The 23,770-nt window shown below is 40.4% G+C and overlaps 1 protein-coding gene across 2 annotated transcripts in view; it reads left to right on the top strand.

Annotated features, from left to right (window-relative positions):
• The window catches only part of SerT (Serotonin transporter), a 258,831-nt gene that overhangs the window by 182,844 nt on the left and 52,217 nt on the right, over positions 1-23,770 (top strand). The window contains exons 1-3 of one of the 2 annotated variants that reach the window (XM_067772403.1): positions 1,365-1,564; positions 21,219-21,701; positions 22,352-22,628. In XM_067772403.1, the coding sequence (XP_067628504.1) occupies positions 21,501-21,701; positions 22,352-22,628 (478 nt within the window). In that variant the 5' untranslated portion in view covers positions 1,365-1,564; positions 21,219-21,500. Of the gene's footprint in view, positions 1-1,364; positions 1,565-21,218; positions 21,702-22,351; positions 22,629-23,770 lie in introns of those variants that run through there. The other variant, XM_067772402.1, reaches the window with a different exon arrangement.

Here is a 23,770-nt window from a genome sequence, read left to right on the forward strand (position 1 = left end):
CAGGGAAACCATAAATAACTGGGAAACAAAACAATTCAGACGTCATTGGATTGACTGCCCAGGGCAAAGACAGGCCAAACTGTTTATACTTCCGGCAACGAAAGTATCAGCCAAACTCATTAATCTAAGCAGACCTAAGAACTCTCACTGGGTACTATACGGGACACTGTGGTCTACGATATCACCTAATTAAGTTAAATCTATCCGATACTCAAATTTGTCGTTTCTGTGAAATTCTCAAATTCTCTACGAATGCGTGGCTATGGCTAGGCAGAGACTCTCCCATCTAGGTGGTGTGACTCTTAATCCCTATGTGATATGGAGTAAAAAGCTTGAAAAGGTACTTAGACACATCAAAAGCCTCCACATACAAAATTAGACTGAAAGGTTCTAGGCCTAGTAATAATGATAATAATAATACGGTCTTATTACGAACTTTATCGATAAATTTGTTATCAGTTCATGTAACCGCGATACACTTTTTGTTTTTCAAACAAACATTTATCAAATACGTGCAATTTTGCGTGGCAACAAGACGTTATCTACTTATTTTAATGTTATGAGCTTAAAATAAAGGTGCTAGAACGAAGAGAGTCACTTCCTCAAGTACAAAGTACCACACATCACTAATTTGTAGGACACGCATGAGAAGCAACAGTTTATTGCAACAGTTTGCTTTCAACAATGATCTTCCCCAATAAACCCCGCAGCAATGTCATTTAGCACCAGTAGGGTGGCGTTTGGCGCGTGGCGCTGCTCTATTGAAGCTAATGCATGCTATCTAGCTTAAGCTATGATGGCGTCGATAGTTGTAAAGTTTTTATAAGTGATATAAAGGAGCTGACACCACCACAAACAGATAAATTCACACATGCATACTTGAGGCTGGCGCTGACTTGTAAATGTGTGCGTTGAGGGGGTGGTTATAGTATGGGACACTTGTCGCCTCAACGGCTTGTGCGCACAAAACCATAGCAAACAGTCGTGCGAACTATAAAGCACACTGTCCAACTTTCTGACTCACTCGTTCGTTGTTTGTCCTTGGCTGCTGGTATGTTTGATTACTTTTATAGTAAGTATTTGTCGTTATTGGTTTATGCTGCAACTGTATCTCTTTTTGTGTTAACTTTTATATTCATTTTATGTGTGAAAAATAACAAGACGGATTTGAAAACGACGACGGCGCGAAGTTGACGACGAACGACAGAATTGTTTCGAATAGAAATCGTATCGAATGTGCTGCGCACATTTTTGGGTATAAAAAGGAGCGTTGTAATTTGAAATTCTGCAGTTTTCTCGGCGCCGTGCGTTGCGCTATAAACACCTTTTTAGTTGCTAACGGAACAGAAGCGGTTGTTAAACGGTTAAATAATTTGAATTGTGCTTTGTAATTGAACTCTTCTTGATTTTATAAGTGATAACTCTGAAATATTTTATACTGTTGTTTTTATAAATGTAAATGTCAAATTTAGAACATTTCTAGTTGTTGTGATTGTGTTTCTGTAAAGTGTATAATGTACTGCTTAAAAACTTTATTGTTGGCAAATAATAAGAATTTTTTTATGTAAGTAAATATTTTTGCCGTCGGCAATCATTAATTAATTTCAATAAATATTTAACTTTCCTCAGATTATACAGTAATTGGCAATTGATTTCTTTTAAAATTATGAAAAAAAAATAACCGAAAAAATTTTGAGGAAAGTTGTATTTTTAAAAATGGAAAATATATTCTATTTGTCTTAAGCCCAGTTGCAGAACGCCAAGTTACCTTTTTAACTCAGAGTTAACCTGACATAAAAGGTTAAACTCATACATTTTTGATTCATTTTTTAAATTAACTCGGAGCTAAAAAAAACAACTTGCCGTTCTGCAAGTGAGCTTTAGTAATTTTGTGAGTTTTCATGAAAAAGTGAACCTATTGCAGAAATACTTTTCCTCATAGACCTGAAGACAAAATGGCTAAAAATGGTGTAAAAGTTTTCAAACAACCTAAAAATATAAAAATTTAATATTTAATTGAATGTTCAGTACCTTTTTATACATTTCATGAAAATAAAATGGTATATTAATTTTGTCACGTATCTCGAAATTGTAAGTATTTAGAGGAAAATAGATAGACACCAATAAATACACCGAAATGATCCGAATAAAGAGCTGAGTTGATTTAGCCATGTCCTTCTGTCTGTTTGTATGCAAACTAGTCCCTCAATTTTTGAGACATCTTGATAAAATTTTAGGTGTCCGATTAGACATTTGCCGGAACCGGCAGGATTAGACCACTATAGCATACAACCGATTTTTCAGAAAAGAGGATTTTTCGCATATCTTCCTCAATTTATCAGAAACTTCAAACTTCACCATATGCTTTACTATTGTACAAAAATATATTGTTGTCTGAAAAAATTAATGAAATGTTGTTGTTTTTGTGTAGCAGTGCTTCGCCCCATCCAATAGGTGCGCGCAATCACAAATTTTCAACAATGTTTTCTAACGGGAGTCCAAGGAAACTTGCTGTTTCAAGAGGGTTGGACCATAATGAGAGGGGTGTTAGAGGCGTTGGTTGCACAATACAGTTAAAGAGATGGTTGGTGTCATGTGGGGACACTTTGCAAGCAGGACAAACATTTTGTATGTCGGGGTTGATTCTGGATAGGTAAGAGTTTAGTTACAGTACCCACATCGAAATTGACCTAGAGCGACCCGCGTTTTCCTAGGGAGTGACCCGCGTTTCCTCCTCTGCTATTTTTTTTTTTTTTTTGTAACTCCAAAATTAATGAAATCGGTCGTATATATAGCATATATCCCCCACAACCGATTGTTCAGATAAGAAACTTTTCGCAATTTCTACACCCTTTTAACAGCTAGAACCTTCAAATTACGTATATGTGATCTATTGTTGTCTGAAAAATCCTACAGATTGCTAGTATATACTCCATGTAAACTGTTATTTCTGCCCCGTTTTTAACGGCTAGAAGCTTCAAATTTCATCAAATGCTTACGTTTACGTCATATATTGTTGAGATAAGTTATTCATGGTCAAAGATATTTAATGCAGACCACAAAAAACGTGAAACTTTGCATCCTCACATAAAGTATCTACCTATTTTTAAACGGTTTTATTTAGCTTGGCTTGACCGGCTGGTTGGTTGGATGGCTGGTTGGCTGGCTGGCACGAATTTTTCAATTGAAATTTAAGTAACTTCCCGATAAGCTACAAGGTTTAAACTTGGAATATAGTTCAGAACCCGATGACAATGCAATAATAAGAAAAAAATCGCCGCTAGGTGGCGCAAGGATCGAGATATTCACAAAAATCGAATTTGTGGTCCGATTTGGCTCACATTTGGAACAAATGTTCTAGTAGAATTGACATCAAAATATTTTAGAGTTCGAGGAGGGACAAGCATACGTGGCGCAGAGTCGAGTAAAGTCTTTGGAAGGAGTATGTATTGAGGACTTATATTGTAACAAATTGTCAGGAAAGAGTCCTTGTAATAATGAATCACTAAATGAACTTAATAGAATAAGAAATAATAGGCAATTAAATAAAGACTAAAACCTTGAAAATAAAATAATTAAAAAAAAATTTTAAGTTAAACGGTTTTATTGAAAACAATACTTACATGAAGTAATAATAATACTAAAAGAAAATAATTAGGTAAGTCCAAGGTACTAGTCATCACACTCCTCATAAATCTAGGGCGTTCATCAGACAATTAAATAAAAGCGTTGGACGCGTCAAATTTCTATTGATAGTCATATATAAGACCAACTGAACGTTAATCAGGTTATGCTACACCTCACATTTTTAGAAATTTCACGCGCCCAACGCTTTTATTTAATTGTCTGATTGATGAGGAGTGTGATGACTAGTACCTTGGACTTACCTAATTATTTTCTATCTTTTAGTATTATTATTTCTTCATGTAAGTATTGTTTTCAATAAAACCGTTTAACTCAAAATTTTTTTTTGAATTATTTTATTTATTTTATATTTATCTTAAAAATCGCTTAGGTATGTACATCTGTTTACTATATATTTATTATCTTATACAGCCGATTATTTGGATATTACGAATGGGATGAGATTATTATTCAGCGCCATTCATGAATGGTATGAAGTCTTCGCCACTGCCGAAGACAGTCCCGTCCTTACTTATTTACTTTTAAAGTAAAGTGCGGGCTTAACAATTTAAATTAGGTTGAAAAAGCCTGGTTTGTGAAATCTGTCGAACAATTTGTGCTTACCCCAGCGGGTTAAGGGGTCAGAATATACCCGCGGTAGGTATGCCTGTCGTAAAAGGCGGCTAAAATACCAGATTCAAGGGGCTGTATAGCGCAACCCTTCAGGTTGCCAGCGCAATATACAGCTTCTCCAAACCCAATTGTCAACCTCACCTATCCGCGGCGAATCACGTTTTACTAACAGACGAGGCTCTGGCGACCCCAAGCTCCTCATGGCACTTGGGGTGGGGAGGGAGGGATGGCCTGAAGGTTTAATGTGGCCAAATAAATCGTTCCCGAGATGGTCGGGCTAGCACCTTAATGGTGCTGTGTTACCGGAGCGTACCGGATCTGTATCCGGCACAGGACCATCACATCGATAACACTCCCCCAAAGCCTTCGGGGAGCAACCTTATCGCTACAACAACAACAACAACAACAATTTCTGCTTTAACACTCGAGTGAATAATGAGATAATACCTTCCGTAACTCATCTTTATTTAATAAAGTTGATTTAAATACCAATTTAAATAAGCTCTATATTCTTATTACAATATACATATCGTCCCTGTGCTCACAAAAACAGTTATGTGTTTTTCAGTTACTTTTCAGGAGATCAATAAAACTTATTTCTGGTGTCCATTTGCAAAATTTTGCAAATGTATTTTTGAAATATTTTATGGAGTGTGCGTTATTGATGTGTGAAGGAAAAAATCATGTTCTTTAACCCATTACGAGGTGATAAATATTTGCGCCGTTTTATAGCACATAGCTGCTTTCAAACATGATTCAAATTTGTTTTGGCGGTAGGGAAATGGATGCAATTTTTGCCGTTATTCCTCATAATGCATATGGAGATTACCCCTTAGGAGGTGTAGCTTCATCAATTAGCTGTCTGTTGGGATGCCCAGGTTTCTGAGTATTCAACAGAAACTGTTTGTTCAGCATTTCATTTCTCTCCCTAATGGGGAGTACTCTCGCCTCATTGTGTACGTGGTCTTCTGGGGACATAAGAAAACAGCCCGCCCGTACGGGTCTGAGGGCAGTATTTTGGTAGGTCTGTATTTTATTCCAGAAAGTAACCTTTAGGCTTGGCGACCGTATCGTTAACGAGCATGCAATCGGCTGGCCAATTGCTTCGTAAGTAGTAATGAGCGTTTCTTTGCTTTTACCCCAAGTGCTGCCGGAAAGAGATTTGAGGATTTTATTACGGCGCTCGATTTTCGGAACAATCCAAAATGTAGATCCTGATCGAACGCCACACCCAAGATTTTAGGGTGTAAGACAGTCGGTAGCGTAATGCCGATGTCGGGATAAAATATATTATATTGCACTGTGTGGTGGGTGATAAACGCGAGACCGCCTGCATTTCCGCTCTCACGATCTTTTCTGTGGACGTTTTATGTCCAGAGCTGGTCTGCAGATCACATTTTGCTGTGTGTTTGGTATCTTGGATCGCTGCAATGCGGATGTCATGCCGCTTCATGAAATCAACTATCTCCGTGATCTTCCCAGTTAACGCATAACAGTTTAACTGCAGAATTCTGAAGTGCCACGGGGGAGACGTCGTCACTCTGGGGGTAAGTGATAGGTGACTACGTCTGAGTTGAGGGAAGCAAGGACGCAATCGCTGTTGTGGCCCTGGGACTGGACGTCCCTGGGTAAGCATTTGCGTACCCGGTGTAGTTGGGTTTGCGGCCTGGCAGTATGGCGCGATGAAACCCGTCGGGGGGTTGCCGTCGCTGAGACCAGAACATTTAGGAACGTGGCATCGTCCAAGGCAGGAGCTGCATTGGGCAGATGTTGCAAACATATACAATATTCTGTGCTGGCAAACGGTGCAAAAGGTGGTAGGGACCTAAGAATCAAAGCGCAGACTACAGGACGCCCTTGAGCGTAAACAGCAGAGAGCTACACAAAATTATAAAAGTTACGAGGACTTCGGGTTTTTGGGGTCTAGCCCAGAACATCCTTTCCGATGCAACCATCCCTTGCACGTGACACACTGAAAAGAGTGTGCCCTAAAAAGATTCTTTTCAGGCAAACGCAGCAAAACCATTTCTCTGGACTGGGGTCAGGGACAGGTCCTGGATTGGGTTCGATACCCTTCCGGAGCAGGAGAATATAGCGCAGTCACACTGCAAGGATCTGCGGAGAGGATGACAGTTTGTGGGAGGGACGCAACAAATTAAATGGGGTTACACTGAAATGACAGCCCTTGGTCGGGAAAAATCCCGAGTCGCTTCGGTTTATAGAACCGGCTGCCTTGGGAAGCGAGATGATTTGTAGTTATTTTTTACATTGAACTCAAAGCACTTTCGCCAGCGACTAAAAAAATTATAAGCTAGTAAGTACATAACCGTTTTTCAGAGTACTTCTAGTACTGTGAGCACATAGCTGTTTTCGATCACTTCTAAACCAAAAGAGATATAAAAAAACGGCATATGCAGAAATGTGGGCTCTATATAGTGATAATAAAATATGCAATAAAAAAAATTTTGAAGAAAAACACATAACTGTTTTCGTTAGCGCAGCGACGATACATATATCAAACAGTATTAGCTGTGTCCCACTGGTGACAAAAAAAAGTCAAAAGTTGGTATCCTAAATTTTGCAAGTCGTTTTTAATTTCATACTTGTTATACAACGTCAGAAACTCGTTTTAAATATATCAAAAAAGAAAGAAATTATTCAACAATAATTAGGCCCACCAGAAATTTTAATCAAAATATGATATCTATGAAGTAGGTTTTTAATGGCGCTTGAATCTGAATCAGAAGAATTCTTAGAATTTTCCATAACTCAAATTTATTTAGCCCATGAACCAAGTTTGCCAGGTTCAAATCGCCGAAATCCAGATGAGATATTCCCTGCTATGTTGCCGATAGCAGGTGGAATGATTGTAGAATGGCTTAGAATAATCTTTGAGGGATGCATAAAACTGAATTTCGTCCCGCAATCTTGAAGAACGGCGCGAAAGTTTGACATCTTTTTTGCTCAAAACCCTAGAGAGATTAATAGATAAATTTTGGGCAAACACTTCGAGTGTATTTCTGCTATGAAAAGCGCTCAGTGAAAATTCATTTGCCTTGCAGATGCCGTCCGGAGTCAGCATAAAACAAGTAGGGCCCGCCCCCCCCCCCCCCCCCCCATTTTATAGAAAAATTAAAAGGAGCACGACGTATATTGGAAGAGAAGCTCGGCCTAAAATCTCTTCGGAGGTTTTATATAAAATCAAAAATGAACTTGAGACTTTCTGGACATTGCCTGAGCTTTCAACAATGTCTCGAAACGAGCAATCATGGTCAGTCTAAACTCCATTGAAGTTCATCCGGCTTTAACAAATTGGATCAGCTCCATGTTAAGCTGCAAAATGATCACGTCGAAATGAGGTCTATGCAAGGCAACAAAATCTAGAAAGAGAGGAACGCGGAAGGGTGGGGTTTTATCACCAATGCTGTGAATGCTGGTCATCAACAAATTGCTTAGGCAGTTCGACGGAGGACCAGTCAAACTTACGCATATGCAGATGACGTCTCAGTCATCATAGTCATCCAAGATACCATACCAAAAAAAATCTTTCGAGTAGTGAGACAATTTTTTTTTTAATATTATAGTTTTGTAGAAAAATATATGCACAAAGCCAGGAGTTTTCCAAGATTTGGCGGGTAGTGAAAAACTGATCGATGGTATATTTACTAGGTCAGAAGCCGCACTGATAAGTTCCAATTAACCGATTCACGATGAGTATCAATTTGTGTGAAATGTGGGACCTTATATGTGATACTAAGGGTGATTCCGCAATAATTGGCGTAGTTTGCAGGATCTCCCTTGTTGTGAACTGGACAAAGAACATTTGGATTCCAATAGTCGGGCATACATTTTACATAGAAGTTTATGCATGCTCTTACCAACTGCTTGCCGCCGTATTTGAAAGCTCCGTATGCGCCCGCGCCTTATTGTTTTGCAATCTGATTATTGCTATTTTGTTTTCATTAGCTTCGATTTTGAGCTTGGGTTCATCATCTTCCCTCTTTTCACTTAGAACCGCGGAGAAGTGTTCCCTTCTAAATCTAAGCACCGACTGGACATCGGTTACCAAGTTGCTGTATTCGTTTTGCAGGAGCTTAGCCTGTGCTTAAAACCCTTTGCCTATCGCCGAATTTTTTAGTAAAATTTGCAGGCGTTATTCCTTGTGGCCACCAGCTTAATCAACCTCCTCGCACTCACACCTTTCTACCTCTTCTTTCTGTAAAGGCGTCGTTGTCATTTTCAATTCGCTGATGCGTTCACACACTTTTCTTGTTATGTCGCTTTTAACGCAACGCTTTAGGCGGCGCCCTTTCTTTCGGTTGCAAAGCGGCATTCTTCATTATTCAGTTGTTTTTCCGTGATAGTTCGTAAACAATTTTTCGTCGGCGGAAGTACGAAGTCCTTAAGAGATATCCTCCTGCACTTCGTTGTGCTCTCAGAATGCAGATGTGAGAATAAAGTTGCGAAGTCATTTGCTGTCTGCTGCGATTGCAGCCTTTCGAAGTCTAAATTTCCTTGTGTTTTTTTTTGGTTCTAGCGTTTAGCCGCGCGGTGGCGAGCGTGTATGTTAGCTGTGAAAAGATAGTGAATTTGAATGTTTCAGCTGTGTTTTATTGCTTTTGTTGTTACTTTTGGGTCTTGTTAGGCATAGATTGGGTGCAGAATAATCATTTTCATTTATATAAACGTGTGGTCTAGCTTGTAAATAAAACTTAATGATCCAGTTTTTTGTCTGAGCTACTGCAAAAAAATATTTTCAAAATTCCACATCAAATTTACATAGCGTGATTTATGTTGGTTCAGGGCCTTGTAAAGAGTGCCCTTAAATGCAGTCCTCATCGGAGAACTTCGGTCATAGAGGTTAAATATGGAAAAAGGCAATTCGTTCTTACTACGAGCATCATCACAACCTTTTATTTGATAGACAGATTTTGGACCTACCTGAGTTCACGTTGGATATCTCTTGACTGCAGTCGAAAGAGGTTCGACGTGTAAAAAAGCTATTTCTTCTTAATACGAGCATATTGACACCCCCAGCGGGTTAGGGGGCTTAGAACAAACTCGCGGCAGGTCTCGTAAGAAGCGACTAAAATACCAAATTTATTCAGGAGGTTTTGTAGCGCACCCTTTCAGGGAGATTCCAACGCAAATTATAGCTTTTCCAACTCAATTGTCAACCTCATCTACTCGTAGAAAACCCTGTTTCTGTAGCAGCCGAGGTTCTGGCGACCCCAAGTTCTTCGTGGATCTAGGGGGTGGGAGGGCGGTATGGCCTAGAAGGTTTCATGTGGTTATACCAAATCTTTCCCGAGGTGGTTAGTGCTTACTACCACAACGTACCGGATCTGCATCCGTCAAAGGAGCATCAATATCGATAACACTCCCCAAAATGTTTGGGTACTGACCTTATCGCTACAACAACAACAACAACAATGAGCATATTGACCACGTTTTGCTTGATATCCGTATTTTGAACCTGCCGAAAATATTTTGAGATATCGAAGTATAAGTCACCGCCACCGTAGTCTTCATTGGTGCCTTTAGTGTCTACAATGCACCCATCTAAGCCCGCAATTTGAGATATTTATATTGATAACACTTTGTGTCCTCTCCTGTACTCTTCGCTTTTTCTGTGAATTTCCTTGAAGTTTAGTCATACATTTGGCACCCACAATGTATGAAACAAAATTTAGGACTATCTGAGTTTCATTCCCATCCATATCTGCAAACCGTGTGACGCATTGATATGACATGGCGCCGTTATACAATAAATTGAATACGTACCTGAAAGTAAACCGACAGCTGTATCATTCATATTTGCCATTAAAAGTCCAGTTGCCTAGTAAGATGAAAAGAAATGACCAACTGTTGTTGTTGTAGCGATGTAGCCACTCTCCGATAGTTTTGGCCACTGGTATCTAAGTTGATGTTCCTTTGCCGGATGTAGATCCGGTATGTTCCGGTAACAAGCACCATTACCTTGATCATCTTGGAAACGTTTTAACTGAACCTTCTAGGTCATCCAATCCCCAACCCCCAGTTTCATGAAGATGTTGGGGTCGCCAGAGCTTCGTTTGTCAAATATGTGTATGATATTGTAACGCTTTTAGTGCAATTCCTCTTATTTGCAACCTTCTACTAACGTTCGATTCACTAAACTGTTGAATAAATAACTCCACTATTCAATAATGCAAAATGGCCTTTATTCAAGTACTTCACAATACTACTACTTCTCGACAGATAGCGTGCTTAAATCAAACTCATTGCTGATTGCTCAGATTGCGCTCTTTTATCCTCTTCGATTTCCTCGTTCCATACTTCTAGGCGCTTCTATTTCTAAAATTTACTCGTTCACCAGCTATAACTACAGATGCACGATTTTATAGCTTCTCGCAAAGCCCATGCGCGTGTATATGTGAGTGATACTTGCATAAATGATTGCATTCTTTTGGGAGTATCTCAGATATATACATGTGTTTGTGCGTTACTCCTCGCTGCTTGTATGGACATATGGGTAGACATAATGATTGATTCGTTTATGTAGATACAAGTGACTGCCTGCTTTATTGTTGTTGTGGCTTGATTTACTTAGCATCAGACTAGTGATGAGTATCAGTGTCACTAATATTCGTCACAATACATTAATATTTCTAACAGGATTACCATCGCGTAGGTGAGGTTGACAGTTGGGTTGCGGAAACTGTGAAGCTTTAAAGCTTTGAATTGCGCTTATCAACTACTTCACCAACTCCCACCGGATCAAATGGCTGTCGATATATTGCTGGACACCACCGTTCACCTCTCTGAGTTGCCAACAAGACAATAATGATGAAACTGAAATGAATAGCTGGTTATGGGAAAAAGTGGGAAAGATTTGTGTTTTAGCCGTTTTTTTTGGAGTAGAGCTTGACAGTTGGTGTCTGTTTCCGTTATCGATCATACGAAGCTATGGTAGCTCCTTCTGACAGTCAGGGATTGGATGTTGGTGCATATCGAAGATTGCGGTCCTTGTCTCACACATGTGCGTTGATAAAGAGAAACGTGTGCAGGCGGACCGGCGGGTATTCCGGAAAATAAATATAGAAATAGGGCTGCCAGTCGGCAAAGTTCCTTTTTTTCCAACGAGATATATCTGACCGAATGTGACCATTGATAATAACTATATCTGCTGCCCGCAAATGTAGTTGATATACGCTCTGGTTAGGTTCAATGGTGTTCCAGCTGCACGCACTTGCTTCAATGATGATCATTTTTTGATGATACATATTGTAACGAATTTAGGGAAATCCTGGTTATTATACATCTTCTGAAAACGTTCGAATCGCTGAACTGTCGAATAAATAACTCCAATATTCTGTATTGAAAATGGTCTTTATTAGACTACTTTGGGGGTAGGACAATTATACTTTGCTTCGCAACTAATAGCGTGTTTAAATCAAACTGATTAGTTATTCCTCCGCTTGCGCAGCTTTTATACTCTCTGTTGTCTCGTCCGCATATGTCTCCAAAGATCTAGACATTTCAACTTCTAGAACTGTTGTATCTCCTGCTTGGTTACCAGCTATATACTTGTATATTTATAGTTTATGCCTTTCTCATAGTCATATGCGTGTGTATGTGTGATGAACTACTTCGGCTGATGACTACATGTGTATGTGTGAGATATCTCTTCGTCGCCTTCTATGGATGTGTATAAATGATGATTGATGTGTTCATGTACACAAGTATAGCTTGCTTTAATGTTTTTGTTTTTGTACCTTTATTTACTAACAGCTTAGTGATGCTAAAATTCGCCACAATATTAATGCTTAAATGGTAGACCATGGTGGATTAAAACTCAAAAAGATGCAATACGTCCTGAAAATGGCCGGTGTGACATCATTGAAGTTCCCTATGTTTTTATCCTGGCCGAAGAATCTGTACGCGGTAGTTACCGCACTAACTCTAGCTGCTGCGGACATTTCAATCTCACATATTTTACAAACAGTCTGTTGACTACGTAAAAAAAACAAGACCTTGGATTACATGACAATAATAATTAATACAAAATGAACGTCAAAAATATAATTTACATGAAGTAACATTGACATTGGCCTGCATTTACATTAAAGAATATATCAGGGACCGAACATAACTATTGTCATTGAAGTATAAAGTAGAAAGTTTTTAAATCGATTGCTGATTGGAGTAACACCCTATCTTAGCAACCGTTTTGACAATGGCCTATCTCAGAAAATTTGTGAATTAGCTCAGAATTTTAAAGAAAAAGAATTTGTTTCAAAACATTTTGTAATTAGGTTGGCGTTTATGAAAAAAAAATGTTTAAAATAGGTTGTTCTTCGAACTAACTCTTATTTATATAGGGCGTTTTCGAATTGGCGTCCGAGATAGGGTGATATTCCACAAAGCCGTTGATATGTACTAAAAACTAACCCTATAGGAAAAATGTCTAGTTGTGAACTAAAGCACTGCTAGTACATTCGGAACCAATACTAGTTCGCCCTCAATCTCTGTTACATGTTTTCAACGGTGGGGTACAATAAAACCATACGCAATAAGGCCATAATGGCTTTATTTTGCGTTGCAATTGGAAATAAAGCCATAATTTTGATATGGCCTTATTTCAAATGTCAAGGGAAATAAAGACATCATGATGGTCTTATTGCGTTTTCCAAAATTTATATCTAAAGAATATAATATTGTGTGGAACGGACTGCCAGCGCGGCGGGTTAGCACATATTCGAAAATTAAATTTTTTTTCATTTGCCCAACATTTTTGTTCAATCGAGATCAATGATTATACTTGACAATTAACAGAAAACACGTGCATTGTGGATATGAAAAGTATGATATCTTAGGCTTAAGCGTCAAAATTATAAACAGATGTGATCACCTGATGGAGGATGGAGCCGTGTGTAGAAGTCCACGAAAGTGGGGAAAGCTTCTGACCGCCATTCACCTGGGAATTGCCAGAGCGATTCTTTTGCATGCAGTTCAAGCAGCTCACTACTGCTGGTCGCATGCGGCCAAGTATCCTCTGGGTAGCCGCTAAACATATGTACACCTCTATGTGCGCCTGCAAGCGGGCGTCTGTCTTGGAGCAAGCGGCTCGCTATATAAACGTGCAAGTAATATTGTCACCCCCGCGGTTGCGCGCTGGGCTTGGGACCCGCCACGTAAAACCATACTCCAATGAAATATACCAACAAGCCTCGGATAAATACACTCTCTATTGATGACGACCATGGCAAACGTTTGAAGGACAATGAATTGAGGGCATGCAGCTGGAACGTCCGCTCCCTGAATGAGATTTGTGCAGATGCCCGGCTGGTTGATGTCCTCGTCAAAGCAAAATCTGACATCACCGCCATCCAGGAAATGCGTTGGGCGAAGCAAAGAAGAAAGAAATCAAAAATTGTGACATCTATTGGAGTGGCCATGCGGATAAGCGCAGTGTCGGCGTCGGATTCGTGGTGGGAGAGAGACTTTGTCGCCAAGTTCTGGCATTCACGCCTGTGGACGAGGGTCTCGCCGCTATCCGAAGAAAAGCAAAATTTTTTAATATATCATTCATCTGCGCCCATGCGCCGACAGAGGAGAAAGACGATGAGGTAAAAGACACTTTTTATGAACAATTAGAACGCACATACGAGCGCTGCCCCCGTCATGATATAAAAGTCGTGCTTGGCGACCTTAACGCCAGGGTGGGCAAAGAAGGCGTTTTTGGCCCTACAGTCGTAAGGTTCAGCCTATACAATGAAACTTCTCCTAACGGACTGAGGCTGATTGACTTTGCCTGTGCCTCGAAACATGGTCATATCCAGCACGATGTTCATGCATAAAAAGATACATCAAGCTACATGGCCGTCTCCTGACCGAAATACTCGCAATCAGATCGATCACGTTGTGATAGACGGACGGGAGGCCTCCAGTGTTTTAGATGTGCGCACGATCCGAGGACCTAACATCGACTCGGACCATTTTCTCGTTGCAGCTAAAATACGCACCCGCCTCAGCGTGGCTAAAGCCAAGGAACAAAAAACACAAGGAAAGCTAGACGTCGAAAAGCTTCAATCACAACAGACTGCCAATGATTTCGCAACTCGACTCTCACACCTGCTCTCTGAGAGCACAACTCAGCCCGAAGGATTACAGGAGCAGTGGGAGCATATCTCCAAAGCACTTCGTATTGCCGCCGAGGAAAAAATTGGTTACCGGTGGCCGCGAAAAACAACTGGTACGATGAAGAATGCCGCGGTGCAACCAACACTAACAACAACATCAGCACTGAAATCCAGCGAAGAATCAATCTTGCCAATAAATGCTACATTGGACTAGGCAGGCAATTGAAAAGTAAAGTCCTCTCTCGGCGAACGAAAATCATGCTCTACAAGTCACTTATCGTACCCGTCCTGCTATATGGGGCAGAAGCATGGACCATGACAACAGCAGATGAAGCGGCTTTGGGAGTGTTCGAGAGAAAAGTTCTTCGAAAGATTTATGGACCTCTAGGCGTTGCGATGGCGAGTACCTAAGAAGATTTAATGATGAGCTGTACGAGCTATACGCAGACATCCACATAGTCCAGCGAATTAAAACGCAGCGGCTGCGCTGGCTAGGCCATGTTATGCGAATGAAAGATGATGCTCTGGCCAAGAAAGTGTTTCTTTCGAAACCGGCCAATAGAAGCCGAAGTAGAGGGCGGCCCCACCCCGTTGGAAGGACCAGGTCGCAAAGATTTAAACTCCCTTGGTGTGACCAATTGGCGCCGGTTGGCGGAGCGAAGGAGCGACTGGCGCGCCTTGTTGGACGGCCATAACCGTTTAGACGGTTAAGCGCCAATTAAGTAAGTAAGTAAGATCACCTGATTTTCTACCTAACTATATTAATTTCATCATCCCCGTCTCTTTCTATCATTCGTTAAAGGTAAGAATTCGGTTTGGATCGGATGCGCAACCATCTGTTTCCTTTATTCCTAATCTGTACGATTATTCCCAATCTGCATTGCAAATAACGCCATATGCTGTTATTTCTCAAAAAATTGGAAATAACGGCTATGGCCTTATTGCGTATGGTGTTATTGCACCCCACCGTTTTCAACTGGCGAATTTAAAATGGCGATGTCCTATGTGGTAGAAATTATTCCTCGCTGTATCAGTTTTTCTATAACTCCGAACGAGTAAAAATCTGCCTGATATGAACCTTGTTCTTATTTGGTACTTTAGGTCTAAATTTAAACCAGAAAGTTGCAAGAAAAAATTAAAAATAAATGTTAAAAGCTGACCTTTAATTTTTTAGTAAGACCATAACACCTAAAATTTTCCCTTTATAACAGTTTTGTATAAAAAAGGCAAAGATTACTGAATAAACTACTCTTACAAGTTTTTTCACCTAGCGAAATTTGGCACTGTCACCGAATAAATCATGGAAAAAGAAATGTCGACCATATTGAATATCCACGTCGATAGTATTACGCTACCGACTGTCCTACACTAAAAAAGACTTGGTGTGACGTTCGATGGAGCCCTACCTTTTGGCGAGCATGCAGCCGCAATTGTACCTAAAGTTCAGAGCCATAACAAAATCCTCAAGTCCCTTGCCGACAGCACTTGGAGCAAAGACAAAGAAATGCGCATAGCTACTTATAAAGCAATTGGCCGGCCGTTTGTATGCTACGTGTCCCCAATATGGTCGCCGAGCCTAAACCTACTGGGGCAACTGTAGTCCTGTCAAAATGCCGTACCCAGAACTGCTCTGGGATGCCTTCTTATGAAAATACAGAAATAGAATGCAGAACAAACAGTTACTGCTGAATTCCCAGAAACGTGCGAGTGTCAACAGCACACAAATAAACTGCAGACTGAACCCAGAAACCGGGGGAATCCCAACAGACATCTGGTTGAAGAGACCCCAACTTAAGAAGTCATATCCGTAAGTACTATGACGAAATTCGGCACTCAAGAAGTCAGCCGTGTGAAGAATAGAAGCTCAAAGAGGCCATCGGAGACATAAAAAACAAGTCGTCAGATTACTATGCCAACAATTTTCCGGTGAGCCCCGTTCTCAGAGACAAATACCCCGAACTCGCAGTTGAAAAATCAACTTCTCCAGGGAGATGCTTTCTAGACTCGTATTAGTTAAACCAAGGAATAAGGAGATATAAGATACCCGACTTCAGAACTCCTTCGATTGGAGGGGTACCGTTGGTACTTACTGACAGGGTTAAATATTTGGGGATTGTTCTGGACAAGAAGCTGTCCTGGAGGCACAATGTGGAAGATAGGGCCAAGAAGGCCGCGGTTGCCTTGTACTCCTGCAGGGGAGCTAACGAAAAGAGATTGGGGCTCTTGCCAGGAGTAGTACACTGGCTTTATGAGATGGTGGTCAAACCGATTCTGCTCTATGGGGTGCTGGTCTGGTGGAAAGCACTGGATACGGCGAGCACCTCCAAAATGTTAGTGTCAGTGCAACGGACGGCGCTGATTGGTATCAGTGGCTCTCTGAGAACAACACCTACCTTGGAACTGAATGTCATGCTGAATATAAATCCAGTAGATATTGCGGGAAAGGCAGCCGTGGCCCCGTCGTTGGTTAGGCTTCGTGATATGGGTTATATGCTTTCTGATTTCGGACACTCTAGCCTTCTTACTAGTTTTAAATTTATCCCGGACAGGACGGACTATTGCATGCCGATAACCGCTCCCTATGCAACCTTCACCCCAGTCATTCCCCCGATGGAGGAGTGCGGAAGAGGAATTATCTGGGGCATGGGACCGGTTAACTTGTTCACGAAAAGGTTGGCGGGGGGGTCTTTTGTCAAGAGATAAATGTAAGCCGCAAGTATAAGTTGGCTGATCACTGCAGTGTATTCCAAGCGGAAGTTGCTGCGATTAAGGATGCGGTGGATGGAATGCTATCCAGTGCTACTACGGTTAGGGAGTTTAACATCTACTCTGATAGCCAAGCGGCTATAAAGGCCTTGAGCTCTACTACAGTGCGATCGAGGGTGGTTTGGGAGTGCCTGACCTCACTCGCGATTGCATCGAATTATTTTACAATTAAGATTATCTGGGTCCCGGGCCATAGTGATATTCCGGGTAACTGTCAAGCGGATCTCTTAGCCCGAATCGGTACAACTGAACCGGATGAAGATGGCTGTAGGGATTTCGGGATTCCACCTGTGGATTGCTCTTCCATAGCTGGGCCTCGAGTCAGCTCAGCAAACGTTGGGCGGACACTACGTCTTGCATGGTAGCAAGATCATTCTGGCCGAAGTGGATGGCAGGAGGTCTGCTGAAATAATTGGGTTCACTAAGGCTCACCCATCAATGGTCATTGGGGTTTTGACAGGGCACTGTCTCATGGGTATACATGCGGTACGTCTCAATATATTAGAAACCCAATCTTGCTGCAGCTGTATGGATGATAAGGTGACACGCAGCACAAAATCATCGTTGTACTTAATCAGCAGTGTTGCTTTGTCTTTTATTCAAGTCAAGTGCCTGCAAATGCTTTGAGAAACTAATTAAAAGTGGGGATAGAATACCATACTTTGGGATACCTTCCTCAATCCTGCTTGATTAAAAACTTATATTTCTATACAATTGTACAGCTTCTTGCAGATAACCAACAGGGGAAGTGTCCCTACATATGTTGGCCCAATGTCCAGAAATGGTCTTGATGTTACATTGAGCTCTGAACGTGACATATCAAGGTATGACTGGATGGTTCTTGCTATACCATCCTTCTGCTACTACGCGTATATCAGCTATAGCATCCCCCTAAAGAGGGTAGAGAAGGGAGGAACCCTTAGAAACCCTAGGTGAACAAACTGGACGAAATTCCTGAAACTGTAGAAGCAAAATTTATGTGCGGACATCGAGTGCTCCAGCGAAACATCGGGGTCGAGGAAAGTCCTAGCAAAGGGAATAATTGTCCAGGGACTAATAAAGAAAGACAACAGGGAATGTTCACGTAATAGTGAGGAGTCCCTTGAGGTGTTTTTCGGCACACATTTTCCACCGGGAGATGTTTCAGAAAAGCCAGCAAAGAGCACTTACACTGCGATCACGGAGCGGGTAGTGCCGGGTTTGGGATCGATACCAACATTGAATAGGCAGTGAAGAATTTATCTATGTTTAAATCGTCGAGCCCAGAGGGTATATTCCCAGCCATGCTGCGAATTTCAAGCATAGCTGTAGTGGAATGGCTTGGAATAAAATTCGATGGGTGCATAAGACTGAATTATGTACCGCACTATTAGAGAACTGTTCGTGTAATTTTCCTACCAAAGGCTAGGAAGATCGGTCGTATGTATCCCAATGACTACAGTCCCATTAGCTTAACATCATTTCTACTCAAAACCTTTGATAGATGTATACATAAAATCTATTATGGAAGTCCTGGAATATAAAGAGTATGCATTAGGAGGCTTCTTAGACTTTGCCGGGACTTTCAACCATATCTCTAAACGGGCGATCATGGATGCTCATGAAGTACATCCAGCCGTAACCAGATGGATTGGCTGCATGTTAAATTGCATGAAAATTACTTCACAATAGGAATTGTATGAGGCCACGAAATCAGTGGACGGAGGCACGCCGCAGGGCGGAGTGTTAACAACTCTGCTGTGGACGCTGGTCATCAACCAACTGCTCAGACGGTTCGATGAGGGACCCGTCAAACTTACACCTTACGCAGATGATGTTGCCATTGTCACAAGTGGAAAGTGTCTTCCAATGATTAGCTCTTTGATGGAGGCACAAGGTCCCAAATTGGCCCAAGCCTAAGCTAGGAGGGATGACCATGCATGAGAAACCTTGCACGAAATATTTAGGAATAATTCTAGAGAGTAGGTTTTCGTGGAAGCTCAACGTGGAAGAGAGAGTGAAAAAGGCCTCGACGGCACTTTATTCTTGTAAACGACTGCTGGGGTGTACTTGGGGTTCATCGCCCTCTCTCTTTCATTGAAACTTTTCAGTGATCGACCTTCGCAATGCAGCCGATTCCAAACAGTCGGAAAAGAAATCAGAATCGATAGTCTAAATGTCAAAAGATCCGACGTAATTGGAGTAGAAGCTCAACTGCCTCCTTAGTATCTATATCACAAGACTTTGTTGTTACCCTTTGCAATTCGTATATAATTCAACAATCCTAAAATCGACGAAAACAAACATAGTTTTACTTCTAGCAAGCCTTTACCATGCCAAAGGCGTTTATATGCAAATTCCTTTAGAGAACAGCCATGATGACATGTGTTTTAAAAATCAGCTGTTAACGCAATGTAAGTGCCAAAACAACACAAAATTCGCGGAAGCCGTGTGGTGGGCGCTGTGTTGTGGTGATAACGTGCTCCGCATGCCACACCAAAGGCAAAGCAAAATCAAACATTAGAAAATAGTTTTTTCAATTAAAAGCAAACAATACAAAGGGGGTTTGGCAAACACTTCGATTGTATTTCTGCATAAAATAATAAAAATAAAATAAAAAAATTTTAAGCACTTCCTTTACACACAAAAATCAGCGAAAAATGTCTCCTTATATAAAGACATATTCTTATTAAACTTTGATTTTTAAATTTTGACATAGAAAGGAGAAATTATTAGTCAATCAACTGCCCCCTTTATATTTTTACTTCTCATAAATATTTTTGTAATTTCTATGTCAAAATTTAAAAATAAAAGTTTAGCAAAAATATTTCTTTATATAAGGAGAATTTTTCGCTGATTTTTGTCCATTTATATAAAGGAAGTGCTTAAAATTTTTTTATTTTATTTTTATTTTCTCCTTTTCTTACATTTTCTTAGTCTCAATCCCAAAATTCCCTCCGTTCCATTTAATTTTTCTAAATATTTCAGTCCGTGCGCCCCCTAGCGAAACTTTTTGTATTGTGTCATCGGCTGTCATCGACCTCGGAATTAAGTTTGAAATTTCAAGTCCCTAGCTCATCGAGAAGTTACCTAAAATCTGGTTTGAAAATTTTCAAATTCTTATCTAATTATTTCGATCCGTGCGCCACCTACGGGTTTTCCTTTTGTTGCATTTTCACGGTATTCTAATCTACGTGTAAAGTTTCACGTTTGTAGCTCAATGAGAAGTCACATAAAAATCGATGGCAAGATTTGTATGAAACGCGGACAAACATTCAACCGTCCTAATATAAAGGAAGTAAAAAACAGGTTTGTAATTATTTGGGGCTTTTCGGCCGATAAGATAAATACAAAACGCGTTTCGATTAAATGTTTCCATCTACATTAGGGAGACTGTATATTATAAACTATAATATAAACTATAACATACAAAAAAACCAAAAGTTTTGATAATATGTTCTGCGAAATGGCCAAAAACCGAGTTGTTAGTTTCTGAGAAGTGATTTTTTAAATGAAAGTCACTCACACGCTTACTTTGGTCAATGTCTTCAAGTCAAAGGGCAAGCCGGTCGCGGAAGGTACAAGAAAAGAGCTTGTGCATCGACTAGTTTCTTAAACATAAGTTCCTATAAAGATTTCTCTCTGTTTGCACACCACATCGCACGCCTAGATCAAAAGGGAGCTAACTCAAAAACTGAAACTATGAAGCTATGACTACTGTATACACGATTCCACTAATAAGCGAGAAAATGAGATGTGAACAACAAAAATTATGCACATTGTCACATATGGGAGAGCAGTCAGTTTTTCGCGTTTTCTGAACATTGCGGTTTTTTGAGTTGATACCAGTTTTCATCTGGGTGTGCAACATGACACCCGCGATGCCCTTTATATGTGATATTTTTGCTCTTGTTATTAACGTTTGAAGGGATTAGACTAGAGCAAATCTTTGTATTGATTTATAAGGGACACCCTAATGTACATATTTGTATTTTGTATTTGTGCGCGCATGTATTGATAATTAGCATATGGCATATAAATATATTAATAATGCGAATAATTGTAATTTATGCATTTTTCACTCTTTTACAGTTAACTTAATCCGCTGTTAATAATGTAAAATAACACTGAAACGCACACACGCGCACTTAGACCTAATGAGCTTTTAAGGGGTTCGCAGAAAAAAAGGGAAGAAAACGCAAATATGTGGGAGATACGGCTGAAGTAATCTGACATCGCCTCTTATGCATTCACATATCTACAACTTATAGTTAATATGTCCATCATCATACGCTTCCGACGGACCCATTTAATGCATTTACAAACTGCCATCACCAATTGACACCACCGCAAACCGCATCGCACCTTCACAAAATGGATCGCAGTAAAAACAGTAGCTTAGAATTTGGTAATAATGCAGCAGCAGCAGCAGCTGCTGCAATGTCATCCTCTTGGGCGAATAATAAGGAATTGTCATCGCAACCAAACGAGGATGATTCGCCGGAGGATGATGCTGATAATGCCACGCCCGCCAAAGTTACCGATCCCCTCGCGCCTAAGTTAGCCAATAATGAGGTAAGTAAACCGCTTTTAAAAGTAGTTTAGCAAGCTTTGTGGTCTGAGGAAGCCTTGCAATCATACACCAGTCTTAAGATTAACCAGGTTACGGGGTTGGAGAACATTTATATGGTATGATGATTGGTCTAGCGCAACTTTTGGTGACTAGGCCCTACAAAATTCAGTGAGCTCTTGAGGCGAGCATGGCGGTGAGTACCCACAGAATAGGCTTTTATTTCATTCACGACCTAGGGTGCCATGCATATTGGATATGGCATAGTGTAGTCTCGTTAGAGGCACCAAGCGAGGCCAAGCTCTTCTGCACCTGAGTGGTCGTATCACTAGAGGGAATGTTGTTGTTGTAGCAATGAGGACACTCCCCGAAGGTTTTGGGGAGCCTTAGCTATGTGGATGGTCCTTTGCCGGATACAAATCCGGTACGTTCCGCTAACTAGCACCATTAAGGTGCACACCCGACCATCTCGGGAACAATTTAATATGACCACATTGAATGCTATGCTATAAAATATCTCCAGGCTTTTGGCCTCTCGGGCGCGTTGTAGAATTTTCCTCTAGCCCCAGAGATGCTGACACGTTTACACTAAAATATTTTTAAGACAGATGACATAAAGAAAATAAGTTCTCTATTTCTACTTTCTCTTGCGCAGCGTGTTCTTGTCGTCTCGGTTACAGAGCGTAATCGTGAAACATGGAGTCAAAAAGCGGAATTTCTATTGGCAGTCATTGGTTTCGCCGTGGACTTGGGTAACGTTTGGCGCTTCCCTTATATTTGTTATCAAAATGGTGGCGGTGCTTTTCTGATTCCCTATTGTGTTATGTTGTTGTTCGGTGGCCTACCACTTTTTTATATGGAATTAGCGTTGGGACAGTTTCATCGTTGTGGCTGTATAAGTATTTGGAAACGCATTTGTCCTGCATTAAAAGGTGAGCAAACAAAAAAAAAAACCCCAATTACTTTTCAAATATTACAAAATAAATGCTCAGGAGTACAGTAAATGAAGCAATAAAGCAAATAGGTAGTTTCTGAAACATACCTCATGACGCAAAAATTAAAATAAAAATGCATTGAACAAAAAAAAACTTCAGCAACTTGTTGATTCTTAAATGGAACGAAAGCGTAATTCGCACAAATCAAGCAAATTCTACAGGTGGCTTGTTGCTTTGTTGTTCGGGCTTTCCAAGGGGTTTGTTTATTCGCCACTCATTGTTGTAGTTATTATTTTTTGCTGTGACAGCAATTTTTGTCCCACGTGATTCTAAGCAATGAATCGTAAGAAATTAAAATTTTTTAACTGCGCTTATGAAGTTAATCAGTCACGTTCGGTGCTTATCTCGTCAGCTGGAACGTGTCGCAACTTATAGATATACTAGCTTTACCCGGCGTACGTTGTAACCCCCGACATCGAATGAATGTTGCGTTATTTTTATACTTGTTCGAATAACGGTAATCCGTAACGGAATAAACTAATCGAGATAGATATAAACTTCTATATATCAAAATGATCTGGGCAAAAAAAGAAATTCATTTAACCATGTCCGTCCGTCCGTCCGTCTGTCCGTAAACACGATACTTGAGTAAGCTTTGAGGTATCTTAATGAAATTGGTATGTAAGTTCCTGTGCACTCATCTCAGATCGCTATTTGAAATGGACGAAATCGGACTATAACCACGCCCACTTTTTCCATATCGAAGATTTCGGAAAACCAAAAAGGTCGATAATTCATTTCCAAAGACGGCTAAAGCGATAAAACTTGGTAGGTAGGTTGGACCTTATGACGTAAAATAGAAAATTAGTAAAATATTGGACAATGGGCGTGGCAACGCCCACTTTTAAAAGAAGGTAATTTAAAAGTTTGGCAAGCTGTAATTGAAGATATCATGATGAAATTTGGCAGGAATGTTACTCATATTACTATATGTGTGCTAAATAAAAATTAGCAAAATCGGATGACAAACACACCCACTTAAAAAAAAAAATTTGAAGTCAAATTTTAACAAAAAATTGAATATCTTTACAGTATGTACATAAGTAAATTATGTTAACATTCAACTCCAATAATGATAT

Source organism: Eurosta solidaginis, chromosome 3, assembly GCF_040869045.1.
Source record: "Eurosta solidaginis isolate ZX-2024a chromosome 3, ASM4086904v1, whole genome shotgun sequence".
In the NCBI taxonomy this organism is placed as follows: domain Eukaryota; kingdom Metazoa; phylum Arthropoda; class Insecta; order Diptera; family Tephritidae; genus Eurosta; species Eurosta solidaginis.